General features: G+C 48.4%; 1 protein-coding gene across 1 annotated transcript in view; it reads right to left on the bottom strand.

Annotated features, from left to right (window-relative positions):
• The window catches only part of LOC133359281 (uncharacterized), a 74,025-nt gene that overhangs the window by 32,908 nt on the left and 27,255 nt on the right, over nucleotides 1–13,862 (bottom strand). The window contains exons 5-16 of the mRNA XM_061577771.1: nucleotides 12,822–12,858; nucleotides 12,066–12,182; nucleotides 10,440–10,557; nucleotides 9,187–9,362; nucleotides 8,976–9,063; nucleotides 7,121–7,308; nucleotides 6,788–6,867; nucleotides 5,933–5,966; nucleotides 5,045–5,161; nucleotides 2,591–2,708; nucleotides 2,213–2,400; nucleotides 1,115–1,202 (exon numbers count right to left, since the gene is read on the bottom strand). Coding sequence (XP_061433755.1) covers nucleotides 1,115–1,202; nucleotides 2,213–2,400; nucleotides 2,591–2,708; nucleotides 5,045–5,161; nucleotides 5,933–5,966; nucleotides 6,788–6,867; nucleotides 7,121–7,308; nucleotides 8,976–9,063; nucleotides 9,187–9,362; nucleotides 10,440–10,557; nucleotides 12,066–12,182; nucleotides 12,822–12,858 — 1,349 coding nt within the window. The remainder of the gene's footprint in view (nucleotides 1–1,114; nucleotides 1,203–2,212; nucleotides 2,401–2,590; nucleotides 2,709–5,044; nucleotides 5,162–5,932; nucleotides 5,967–6,787; nucleotides 6,868–7,120; nucleotides 7,309–8,975; nucleotides 9,064–9,186; nucleotides 9,363–10,439; nucleotides 10,558–12,065; nucleotides 12,183–12,821; nucleotides 12,859–13,862) is intronic.

The following is a 13,862-nucleotide window of genomic DNA, read 5'->3' as shown; positions in this document are numbered from 1 at the left end:
CATCATCATCATTCATAGTAACTAAGAGAGTTTAGTTTATCAATTTTTAACTGCATATTTACTGCACATGTCATTAACCTTATCTTTATTTTCAGGTTTACTTTTATGTGTACAGTACAGTACTGTACACTCCATTATTTTTTTCCCTTTTATACATTTGTAATGCGGGCGTAAACGACCTTCCGGAAGTGACGTCATGGGGGGAGGAGTTACGTCACGTGGGGCAGAGGGTTCAGGTCTATAAGGGGAGAAACCGGAAGCAGTAGGGAGTGATCAGAGACTGGGGAAAGTGTGAGGCCACGCAGGGCGGAGTGAGGAAGAGAGAGAGTGGCGAGATCGCCACACACACAGACCCCGAGGATCGGCACCGTCGGCCAACGGTGACCGACCCCGGGGCTGAAGGAGCAGCGAGGAGACTGCAGAGAGAGCAGCGGGTCTGCAAGGGTGGAGTTGGGCAGCTGGGGTCTGCACGACGAGACAGCAGCGGGTCTGCAAAGAGAGAAGTGGGCTACGTGAGCGACAGCAGCCTGGGGGCTGCAAGAGCGAAGAGTATATAAGGGAGTGCTGTGAGTGGGCTACGTGAGCGATAGCAGCCTGGGGCTGCAGAGCGAAGAGTAAGAGGGAGTGCCGTGAGGGAAAAGAGATCGAACCCAAATAAAGGACACAGGACAGAGAGAAGCGTCCGAGTCTTTTATTACACATTGACTGTACAAGTTATATTTAACTATATATTAAACATTAATATGTTACGTAAAACATACTTCCTGTCTCATGTTTGGGTTAATGTAGGGTAACATAAAAGGAGGGGGTGTGGTATTACGAAGAGAGAACCAAACCATATTTTTGCCATACACTTTTGAGTTTCGGACCGCGGATTTGTGATTGCGACTATTTTCAAGAACGTAGCCCCCAGCGATGTGCAAGGTTTCGGTGTACTGCAAGATAATTTGCTGTGATACACAGGATTTCTCACCACTAAACTAATTCAGAAATACACCTATCGCATGTGGGTGCACAGACAGCTTCCTGGTTTATGGCTGGATATTGCTTATGAGCAACAATTGTAGATGGTGTAGTGTGAAGTGTGGTTACACAGCACATGCCACACACATACATGCTGTAGTGCATGATGGAGTTGCAGTCGTAAGGCGCTGCCAGGTCCTGGGCAGTGGATTTCATGTGCACGATGTCTCGCTTCCATTCTGTAAAAAAGAAACGTAAAAAGTTTTGTTTTTATTCAAATTTATTTACATTGCGTCCACATACAGCATCACTTAATTACGCTGGTTTGAAAGCTCTTTGATGATGATGTCAATCAAGGAGAAAATTACAACTGTGAAAATATGTACCTGGAAAGCTTCTCTCAATTCCAGTGTTTTGTGATGAATGCGTATCACACCATTCAATCCATGCATTCAACAGCAAAATGACAGCCTTCACAAGTGCAGATCAACAGGACTACTTTATCAGTATTACCCACACTTTGCATAATGTGTTGCAGTATATCGATGGAAGGTAACAGGCCCTGAGCTACCAACTGTGAAGCATGTGGGGCCCCCCTAAGAGGCAGTACAGAGGGGAGTAGGGGGTGGGGCGTAGATGGCAGCACAGAAGGGGACTGTATTGATGTGCGACTCCAGAACTGCCTCTCCTATTGCGCAAGCCAACAGAGCACAGCATTAGCAGGGACAATACTCGTCACTGCCAGGACTACAAGAGGATGGTGATGGTCCACTCAGGATGTTGCTCTCACAATTAATGTCAGTGGGGAGATGGTATGGGAGATTCGGAGAGTGTTTAAAACGCGGCAGCTTCACAGGCTAAATAACAAACGACACTGATCCCAAATGACGCCCAGAAGCATATCTGGCAAGCACATATATGTTAAGATATAAGCACCTGAATGCATGCATCCTTATGTGTGTGCAATTTAAGGAAGGGCCTGGATTTCCTTTCACTGTTTGTATAATGACATGGATTACACATTTCAAAGTATCATAGTCAAGGATTCACATGTAATTTGCAATATATTTCATTTACAATGTATATACTACAGGGCATGTCATTAAATATTTTAAATTATTTTTGATCAATACATTTGATAGCTGTGTGTTCCTGTGTCTGAGACTATGTAGTTCAGTTTCGGTATGTCTCTGGGACTCATTCATCTACTGCTTTCTTTCCACCCCCATTCCTTTCCCCTGCGTCTCACCATCTTTGACGTTGTCACTCAGAACGAAGACGTGCTGGCCACGGTCGCTGCGGCAGTGCTCGTGCTGGAAGCCGAGCGCGTGCATCAACTCGTGCAGAACCGTGCCCTTGGTCACCTTCCCAGGCTCCAGGGACAGCGCCTGGTCCCCGCCCTGACGGCCCAGGAATGACCAGTTCTTGCTGGGATGCCTGGAACAGAGAGGAGCATAATAGCTATGCACAAGCTGCAGATTAATGGCCCAATACCTGCCAATTCGTAAACCAAATAAAAAATACGATTTTGTGAGCACCCATTTACAAGTTTGGCCATTCTTTAACTCAGAAGTATAACTAACCATCCTAGTTCTGGATTTAAATGGTGAAAGTAAAACACCCTTACCCGTCCAAGGCCTGGATATGAATGAAGTCTCCTTCAGAGCCAACAGGGTAGAACCTGACACAGGTTTTCTTCTCAAATTCTTGCACCGCGCTGTTGATGGCTTCAACGTCATAGTCATCTGTCAAGAGGGAATGTTTATGAGCCCCTTCTGCAGTTGATCATGCACTCACCAATTAACCATTCCACATAACAAGGGTTTCAATCCTACAGTTGCCCCGTAATCACTATAGCAGTTTACAAGGTAAAGACACCGTGTCAGCCTTCACAAGATCAGGAATCAGTGCGTCAATTACAGTCAAAGTGCTCCTAACCTTAAACCAGCAACATGCTCATCCAGTACGATATAGAGAGTTCCACATTTCTCTGACAGGTACCAGTCTCGATGATGCAACAGCCATCTCCAACTTCCCACCATGGCCAGGATTAGAACTCATCCCCAGAGTAATGGTGAGTCAAGTACTCTGCCAGAGTAAATTCCAGGTATATTGTGTCAGCTCCATAGCCAAAATCCCAGTTGAAAATTACCTTCCATTAAAGAAAATCGCAACTCTAATCAAGGAGAATGATTAAGTAGAGACCTACCTATACCATAACCTAAGCATTTGAACATCAATTTTAAGTGTCATTGACGAGAAAAGTGAGTTTTTTACATTTTCCAAAAACGAAGACTGGGAGTATGCATGCATCAACTCTGTTCGTCCATCCGTAACATGGAGTGATGATAACCCTCTCCCAATGTAAGTACACAATTTGCATGAAGTTGTTATAGGAAAATTTGCCCAAAACTTGCCGATTAAAACAGCACTAAATTTTTCGCTTTTTAGCCAAGCTGATGACATCACAAGCCGTGCAGGCTTCCCCCTCTGATGACATCATGATGTGTGAAGTTATCTCATATCAGTCATGCAAACATCCTGCATTGTGGCTCAGGTTATATTATTATTGCTAATTAAATACTTCCACGGACTATCCATGTTGGAAAGTCTGACAGAGACCATGCATGTTTTTTCTCCCTTGATGAATTAAATGTTGAGGATGGGATGTGCCATCAGCCTGCCCTTGCCATAATGCCACCGTGTTTGCATGCAGATGGGAAAAGTGAGTATACTGCTTTGATTTTAGTTTGACTGTGTTAAGCGTGTAAGCTGTACTGATTCTTTACTTATGTCTATCTTAGAAAATAACAATTTAGAGTCAATGGGCTCTTACTTGGACACAAAGGTCTACAAGAAAAAGAAAAATATCCCCCGTATAGCCTTAACATACTATTGAGGCAAGTGCTTTCAGAGAGCACTTATGAAAGCGGGGATGGCAAACGAGGAAGTGGGTGGCCAGCACCACGCCCGGCGGCCTTTGTCTCCCCAGTGGCGATGTTTATACATCGCACCAGGTGCTCATCTGAGGCTGAGTCGACCTAGGGGAGGCCCAGGACCGGTTCAAATAATCATCATCGATGTTGGCCGTGAGAGGAAATCGAACTTGGGTCGCCGGGTTCGTCTGTCAGCGCACTAACCACTACGCCACCACTCCCCACACAAAGGTCTACATACACTCAGGTGTTTATATGCAATCTAATTTTGTTCTATAAAACACATTCCAGCTTTACAGTAAGGCATCGCCCCAGCCTCATACTCCTCCATGCTCACAGTGAAACTCTAGAGAGACTTGCTGAACTTCACACACTTCCATTCTATTTTACTCTTTCATATGGCAATATGTTCAGGAGGTAAATGGCAATGTCAAGGTCTGCTAGCTACGAGAGTGCTTCAGGATGTAGTTTGTTTAGTTTTGTTAGTCCTAGAGAGGTTTTCCATATGGTCCATAGTTTGGGTTGCATGGCCACAGTCGCACTGTCGTTGTCTTTTATTTTAAATTTCTGAAGGAGATGTGTGCATCGGCCTGTTTATCTTCTGATGCGGTTGTTACACCAGTGTCTGCAATGAATGTCAAAGCCAGGAGGTGCGATGTCGGACTTAAAAATTAAGCGTTTATTCTGGACGTCCGCTGTTCATCAGCATTTTTTTTTTCTGGGTGAGAGTCTAGGATCGTGACAGCACGATCCCAGAGGGGGGGTCATGACTTGAGCGGCGTTGAGGAACATTGTTGAGGTCTTGGTTGATGGGGAAGTTGTCATTGGCAAGAAAACGTTTAAACTAACCTGCAGTTTGCATGCCTCTGCAGATATTTGGTGGCATAATGTTTGACAGAACAGGGAGGCAGGGAATTGGTGGTAAGGCCATGTTTAGGCTGGAGTATGTATTTATAATCTGAGAGAATAGTATTATCAATAGGTATCCATGACTACCTAGGTCTCCCTTGCAAGGAACACTGGTGCAGTATTAGAAACAGGGTATTGAACACGTTTCATACAATGTAGAGTACATAATGTACCATGAATAGCACCTGCAGGAACAGTAGAAATTAAACAAGATACAAGTGAACAGCAAAACTCACAGAAGGCGGCGGAGACCTTGTAGGGGATGTACGCATTGCCATCGCTGTGCTTGGGCCAGTGGCTCACTTCTTGTGAAGAGGAATTGTCTTTGACTCCCCCACATTTAATGGGAGGGTCTGTCAAGCGCACACACATACACTGGGATCAGAGGCCGGTGTAAACATGTGCACATCAGATGTGTGGCGACATGCACGCCCGGTGAACACACTGTGCATGCACCAGGGGCAATCCTCTGACCGGGTTGCGCTGTGCCAGTGCCACTCTTACCATCAAGAGGTGTGAGTTTAAATTCTGGTCACGGGTAAACTCTGCCCACCATCTCTCCAGGGTTCATAAAATAATTACCACTACTTTTTTGAAGTAATCAATAACTGTCTTATGTAGAGACTAAACTCTGAAGTGGTAATGTGGGTGTGCAGACACACTGAACTTGGCTGTGAATTCCACTGCGCAGCTTGGGTGCAGTACCATACACAGGAAATGTACCGCATGTTCCCTACAGCTGTGCATATGTAACTGATAAGATAGTGGAAGTAGTACTTTTAGAATAATCTGGTAAAGTCAAGTGCTCAATGACTCTTTTGCACCAGAATGCTCTCATGTAAAAAAAATATTTTTGTTATAATTTTAGTATTGTATGTATTATATTTGAAGGATATTAACCTCCTGGAACATGTTGACTTTCCTTTACACATTCATGTGAGTGCCTTACTCTCCATGAATCCTCTATGGTCTACCGTGAAGTTGGAGCACACTTAAAATCAGAGGTTGGTTTAAAATGCTTGAGTAATTTTCATTACTTTTGTTATTGTGCTGCATATGATGTATTAATTCAGCCAGAAATCTTCCAAGTTTGGCATAAAAACACAAGAACATACAATACATACCTTTCAACTTGTCTCCAATATCTTTCAAATTGGACTGTGAATAATAAAAAAAATACAATCAAACATGTCCAAATAACACAATTGGGTAATATTGTTTCATAGCACAATAATTTTTCATTTCTCTTATTGACTCTCTTATTGACTCCATTGCTTGCTCTCTCCCTTTAGTCAGATGTAGTGCTTCTCTCATGGCTTCCTCCCGGCCTATCCTGCCAACTCCCTCATCTCTACCCTGCAACCTCTGCTACGCCGCTCTGAGTCTTCGTCAATGTCTCTCTCCGTCTACTTTGCACACGAGGGTTGTTCTCACCTGTCCTGCTCCATCACTGCATAGGATGTGACTATCTATATCCAACATTTAGTCTCATGAGATGAATGTATGGTACTAACCTTGGCAATTGTATGTGTAGATTAATTGCATGTTTGGCTCTTGTGTGTGATCTCACTAGCAGGATGACAACAATGAACGCAGAACTCTCTAGTTTATAGCTGGGCATTGTAGAGAGTCCCAGTACTAAGCCAATGTAATCCCACCTCCCCGTGCCCTGTTGTCAGCCTCAAGGCCCATGCTGGATATTCATTCTCATGTATGAGTGTGAGAAGTCTGGATTCACTGCGGAATGTTCCTGTATCCTGGTTTTCAGGTTAAGCACGTATATTACATGTGATTTATCTAAATATGTAATTATGAAGATACATGCTCTATTTATCTTAAAGTGACCTGGCACTGCAAACATTCTTTAGGTGTTAGCAGAGTTTTTGTTTTTATTATACATGGCAACAATGCAGGATGTAACAATTTATCAATAACATCATGCTAACAATACACGCATTAAATCACGTGTGTAAAATCACCTTATTCCAGACACCGACCAGGCTCTCAATTGTGGACTGCTCCAGAGATGTCCCTGCATCCCTGTGCGCCGTGCTGGCACCTGAGGTCACGTGCACACGGGGGGGTCACTCCTGTACACGTGCACGGTGACGAGCTGCTCCTAACTACACGTCTTACCGGCTTGCGCATTATTAATGCCGGTCCAGCAATGTACAACTTACACTGTGTTTTGTATGAGTGTGCACAGTGTAATATAGCTGTGAAAAACTGATTGGTAATTGAACCTGGCCATACCATTTCAACTCTCTGAATCGAGCGACTGAATGTGGACTATGTAGCCATGAATCCCTCACCCGTGGCTGGGCGAGTCCGCGCTGGAGCAACGTTGCTGGGTCCCCATGTTGCAGGCTCGCGGTCGAACATTTTCTTGATCTTCTCCACATCGCCCTCACTCAGAGTGTGGCCACCTCCAAAGTGACGCATGGTGCTCCTGTTCCTGGGCACCATGGTCGGGATGTGCTCGTCTTTTGAGCCGGCGGTCCTGAGGCACATGGACCGATTGTTATCAGTGCAGTTTTAATGCTGAGCGACAGTCGCACACCAATAGCTTCATGACATTCCTGTCACCACTCCGGGTGTGGCTGCCTTCAAAGTGACGCATGCTGTTTATGGGGACTGCTGTGGGGTTGACAAATTTTGGCCGGAGAGCGATGGTGACAGAGCACTCGACCTGTAATTGGAAGAATACGAGTTTAAGTGCCGGTGAGAAGTCGACTCAGGCCATCACTCCCTAGGGGGTTGCTAAACGGAGTAATCCTCATTGTGAAGCCAACATGAGCACGAGGAATTTAAACCGGAGACTCATGGCGGCAAACTGAGATGTACGAATGTGCATTTGAGCCTGAACACACTTTTATTTATTCTTTTGACACATATAATATCTGATTATACACAGGTAGGTCAAAAGCATTAACGTTTAAATTTGAAAGTAAAAAGCACGTGAATGCCATTATTACGTTAAGCCGCCAATGCATCACCCTCTAATCTCGGAATAATTTTTTATCCAGAGAGGCTGCAGATTCGTGATTGCTGTCCTGAAGCTGGGCGTGTCCAGGGACGCGTCAACTCAGTGATGCACAGGCCACGCCCCTCAGAACCTTAGCAGCACAGCTGCACCGCCACCCTGTGGTCATTGTAAAAGCCCCTACATTGCCCTTGTGACCACGTTAGATGAGGGGGGGGGGGACTGCAGTGATAATAGTGAGTCACCCCTCCCCTTTCAACCCTAATAAAACCCATCCCGTCCATTCTGTGTGGCTCCTCAACACTCATTCTACATAGCTCCTCAATAACGGCATTGCTCCGTAGTCGAGCATGAATCTAAACAGCATAGAGACGGTGCTGCGTAAAGGTTGCATCGTTTGACTTCACTGCTTATGCACTTTGGCAGGCCACTGTTACACCGGTTGCTTACACTAAAAACACCCAGCTTGAATTCACTGAGTTCTGAATAAAATAAACCCTGATGGTGAATGACAAAATAATTATATAGATATTGACAAGCAATTTAATAAACACTAAGTCTCTCCATTCTGGTAGTGTTAAAAAGCATTTATGAAATGTATTTTGAGTCAGGTGGGTTGCACACGTACACACACACACACACGTATGCACGTACATTCACCAATTCCCTGTCTTAATTTGAATCGGCGCTGTCTACATCACATATGACATGTTTAGCAATGATCAGGTGCGTCCAGAATATGTTGCGATCGAAACGTCGTGATTTTTTTTTTCTACCTACGTGAATTTACCGAAAGAACCAAAGAGTATGGAATCCTGCAGTCACGAAAGCTTCAAATCAAGTTTGTATATGATGGGAAGTAGATTGGAATGTGTAACAAATGAGTTGCGGGACCTTGGGTTTAAAAACCCTGCACTCGCAGGAATTGCAATGCGTGACCACAAAGTAGTAAATTACCCAACTGGAAACAGCAAAGGTGGGTGATGCATCGTTTATTTGCCAGGTCTAGAAATTCAACAGCACTTACCTGCATTTATCAATGTCAGTCATATACGTGGTGGAATCACCAAATTAAAAAGCACAAACGTGTCATTTATGAGAAGATATTCTTATAAGATGCTAGCACTTACCAGAGAGGAGTGGCAACACAATAGCATCACACTCACAATCCCTGCACCACTTACATGCCATAGTGAGTGATGGAGCTGTAGTCGTACGGGGTTGTTAGATTGTGCTCATGCGACGTCTTTTTCTCAATTGCATCCTTCCATTCTGAAAAGGAGATATCCAGTGCACGCTTTTCAAGAACCCACGTGCATGTTTTGTGAATATACTGTAGGAAGTTACGTAAACACACAGCTTTGTCCTCTCTCTATTTCTGACTGATGCACACACCGGGCTTGACGTTTTCACTCAGCACCAAGACGTGGTCGTCACGGTCGCTGCGGCAGTGCTCGTGGTGGAAGCCGAGCGCGTGCATGAACTCGTGCAGAACGACGCCCTTGGTCACCTTGCCGGGCTCCAGGGACATCGCCTGGTCCCCGCCCTGATGGCCCAGGAACGACCAATTCCTGTATAAACAACCTCAGTGTGAGCACAGAGCCCCATTCACTCACAACTCATCACACACAGACAACCCCAGCCTGAGCACGGAGCCCCATTCACTCACCACTCATCACACAGAGACAACCCCAGCCTGAGCACAAGAGCCCCATTCACTCACCACTCACCACACAGAGACAACCCCAGCCTGAGCACAGAGCCCCATTCACTCACCACTCATCACACAGAGACAACCCCAGCCTGAGCACAGAGCCCCATTCACTCACCACTCATCACACAGAGACAACCCCAGCCTGAGCACGGAGTCCCATTCACTCACCACTCATCACACAGAGACAACCCCAGCCTGAGCACAGAGCCCCATTCACTCACCACTCACCACACAGAGACAACCCCAGCCTGAGCACAGAGCCCCATTCACTCACCACTCATCACACAGAGACAACCCCAGCCTGAGCACAGAGCCCCATTCACTCACCACTCATCACACAGAGACAACCCCAGCCTGAGCACAGAGCCCCATTCACTCACCACTCATCACACAGAGACAACCCCAGCCTGAGCACAGAGCCCCATTCACTCACCACTCATCACACAGAGACAACCTCAGCCTGAGCACAGAGCCCCATTCACTCACCACTCATCACGTACAGACAACCCAGCCTGAACACAACCAGTCCGTGTATCTGTAGTAGCCATGTCTATAGTGTCCGCGTCTCTGTAGTGGCCGTGTCACTGTAGTGTCCGTGTCTCTGTAGTGGCTGTGTCTCTGTAGTAGCCATGTTCATAGTGTCCGTGTCTCTGTAGTGGCCGTGTCTCTGTAGTAGCCATGTTCATAGTGTCCGTGTCTCTGTAGTGGCCATGCCCTGTAGTAACCATGTCTATAGTGTCCGTGTCTCTGTAGTGGCCATTCCCTGTAGTAACCATGTCCATAGTGTCTGTGTCTCTGTAGTGGCCGTGTCCCTGTAGTGGCCGTGTCTCTGTAGTAGCCATGTCTGTAGTGTCTGTGTCTCTGTCTTGGCCATGTTTCTGTAGGGTCTCTGCTGTAGCTGTGTCTCTGCCGTATCCGTGTCTCCGTGTCTCACCCCTCCCACGCGTGGATGTAGATGTAGTCGGTCTCGTCGGAGCGAGGGATGAACCGGACGCTTGTTTTCTTCTCAAACTCCAGCGCCGCCTCCTCGATCTTCTTGACATCGCCGTCATCTGCAGGTCACACGCCGGGCGTGAGCTGCGGGGCCGGCGTGAGTGAGAAGAGCGCACAGCGAGTGCCAAGTGCCAAGCGCAGCCAACGGCGTGGGGCACAGCGTGGGGTGGAGCGAGGGGCACAGTGGGTGGCACGACGTGGAGTGGAGCATGGGGCACAGCGGGTGGCACGGTATGAAGTGGAGCGTGAGTGGCAGTAGCGCTGTGCTCCCGTGGAGAGGCCCCGGGGGCTGCTCCGCCGCCTCTCCCTGCTCTTCCACTCGGCAGCAGGAGGCGTTGCTCATTCAAACCACGGCGTCGCTTTATTTGAGTTGATAGAGGAACTTCTCGTTCACCGAGAGCTGCTTCTCTTACATGGACACTGCTGGTCAGGTGCTGCAATCTACTCATTGTTCTAGAGTAGCGTCATGGTTACCGCTGCCTTTGACTGGGTAGCATCACGTGTAGCTTATTGACTTAACACTCATTTGCTGGGTCCCCACAACATGTTTTTGACAGCAGATAAAGAACAAACATCGTTATCTGTCCATTCTAAATGGTATCCATCCCTTCTAATGTCTAATCAAGCTGTGTTGAGTGAGTGGCACTGCTTCAGATAAAGCCCGGAGCGGAGTCCCTGCGTGAGTGAAATCTCTGCCCCGCAGTCCCCCGCCAGGCGACGCGAAAAATCTCCACGATCCGCGGTGGCGACGCGAGCCTCCCTAGCGCCGCTCTGCGCTCTCCGTGTCGTGTGCACCGCTTCCTCTGCTCCATTGGCCCCAATGCGGCATTCCCATCACAGTCACATGCGCTGGGTACACGCTGCACGTCACTGGCTCCTACACGCACGGTGCCTTGCGTGTATCACGAGTCACGACCGATTTAAGTCAAAGACTCGAGGCCTGATTACAGGCCTCCGTGCATGACGATGCCGTGTGTATATAGACACTTAGATTTGTGTGTCCACTTCATCTGTGAGTGGTCTGGTTCCTTGGCTATGTGGATCTATTTACAAAGACAGCTGCAGAAAATTCCCCCAATAATCTTTAGATTATATTTCAATCATGAGTTCTGGTTCCATCTTTCACCCTCAGGATGACCATTAGTGAAATGTCAATCAACATCCTCATTTTGCTGCAGCTATTTCAATAGAGCGTCAATCATTCAGCACTTGTGGATGTGGCTTGATTCTCACGCTGATTCAAGTAACCAGGCGACATCTTACAGGGACTAAGACACCGAGTTGGGTTTCTTCTTCAGGGACAAACCCTGTCCCTGACTCTCTGCTCACCACCAGCTTACTACAGCCACCTCCACGCCCAGTCACGTGATTATCAATCCACACAGAGCACAGCTTTGGATAATTTACATCCTGATTTACATCGGGCCCTGCGCTTCATTCTAGACAAGGGCCACGCTGTTTATGTGATCTGGTCACCTTCCAGTCACAGGATGGACAAGGCACAGGATGAGCAAGGTACAGGTGGAACAAGGAATGAGTAGGGGGAGGAGGAGGCGACGCCACTCACAGAAGGCGAGGGACACTTTGTAGGGGACGTAGATTCGGCCGTCCTCGGCCTTGGGCCACTTCTGCATGGAGCGACGCGTGGGGTGGACGGCGATGTCTCCCCACTCGAGCGTGTAGTCTGGGTGAGACGGGACAGCGTCACTCATTCACTGGCACTCTCACACTGACTCACTCACACTCACTGACACTCTCACACTCACTCACACGCTGAGTGTAACTGACACACACGCTGAGTGTAAGTGACACACACTGAGTGTAAATGACACACGCTGAGTGTAATTGACACACGCTGAGTGTAAGAGACACCGCACGCTGAGTGTAAGTGACACACGCTGAGTGTAAGTGACACCGCACGCTGAGTGTAAGCGACACACACGCTGAGTGTGACACACACGCACTGAGTGTAAGTGACACACACGCTGAGTGTAAGTGGCACACACGCTGAGTGTAAGTGGCACACACGCTGAGTGTAAGTGACACGCTCAGTGTAAGTGACACGCTGAGTGTAAGTGACACACACTGAGTGTAAGTGACACACACGCTGAGTGTAAGTGGCACACACGCTGAGTGTAAGTGACACGCTCAGTGTAAGTGACACGCTGAGTGTAAGTGACACACACTGAGTGTAAGTGACACACGCTGAGTGTAAGCGACACACACGCTGAGTGTGACACACACGCACTGAGTGTAAGTGACACACGCTGAGTGTAAGTGACACACGCTGAGTATAAGTGACACCAAACGGAGTGCTTCTTACCTCGTTTCTCAGTCTCCACCTTCAGCTTCTTTTTCAGCTGCGCTCACAGCGAGAGACAGGGAGACAGAGTGGAGGGGTAGAGATGCACGCACGCCGCTTGCTACACTCGTCTTCACGTCACTCTCGTGATGATCGTCGTCAATGTCGCTGCCCATGTCCCACTGCGTGTGCCGAGCCGTGCTCATTGCCAGGGCACCCGCATCATTCATCCTCAAGAGCTCCGTTAAAGTCACCATCTGACTACCTCCATGCTTTGTGGCCGGACGTTGCACACCTCCATCACGATATTCTGGTGTTTTTCAATGGCACGTGGCACTAACCTCTTCCCGTCGGTCGAAGAGACTCTGTGGGGCCTGAAACCCGCTACCGTGACGAGACAGCAGCACGCCCTACTCCAACCCTTTAGCATCACAGCCAGGAAGACGACTGGGCAAGTGGAAGCAGCACGAACCCCCCCTTCATGGAAACGGTGGCACAACACCCCCCTGGGCACAACACCCCCCTGGCACAACACCCCCCTGTCACAACACCCCCCTGTCACAACACCCCCCTGACACAACACCCCCCTGACACAACACCCCCCTGACACAACACCCCCCTGGCACAACACCCCCCTGGCACAACACCCCCCTGTCACAACACCCCCCTGACACGACACCCCCCTGACACGACACCCCCCTGACACAACACCCCCCTGGCACAACACCCCCCTGGGCACAACACCCCCCTGACACAACACCCCCTGTCACAACACCCCCCTGGGCACAACACCCCCCTGGCACGACACCCCCCTGGCACGACACCCCCCTGGCACGACACCCCCTTGGCACGACACCCCCCTGGCACGACACCCCCCTGGCACGACACCCCCCTGACACGACACCCCCCTGACACGACACCCCCCTGGCACGACACCCCCCTGGCACGACCCCCCCCTGGCACGACACCCCCCTGACACGACACCCCCTGACACAACACCCCCCTGACACAACACCCTCCTGACACAACACCCCCGACACAACACCCCCTGACACAACACCC

The sequence above is a fragment of the Lethenteron reissneri genome, chromosome 64 (assembly GCF_015708825.2).
Source record: "Lethenteron reissneri isolate LAM-NWPU_2019-01 chromosome 64, ASM1570882v1, whole genome shotgun sequence".
Classification (NCBI taxonomy): domain Eukaryota; kingdom Metazoa; phylum Chordata; class Hyperoartia; order Petromyzontiformes; family Petromyzontidae; genus Lethenteron; species Lethenteron reissneri.
The sequence above is the reverse complement of the archived record's forward strand: the minus strand, read 5'-3'. Positions and strand labels throughout refer to the sequence as shown.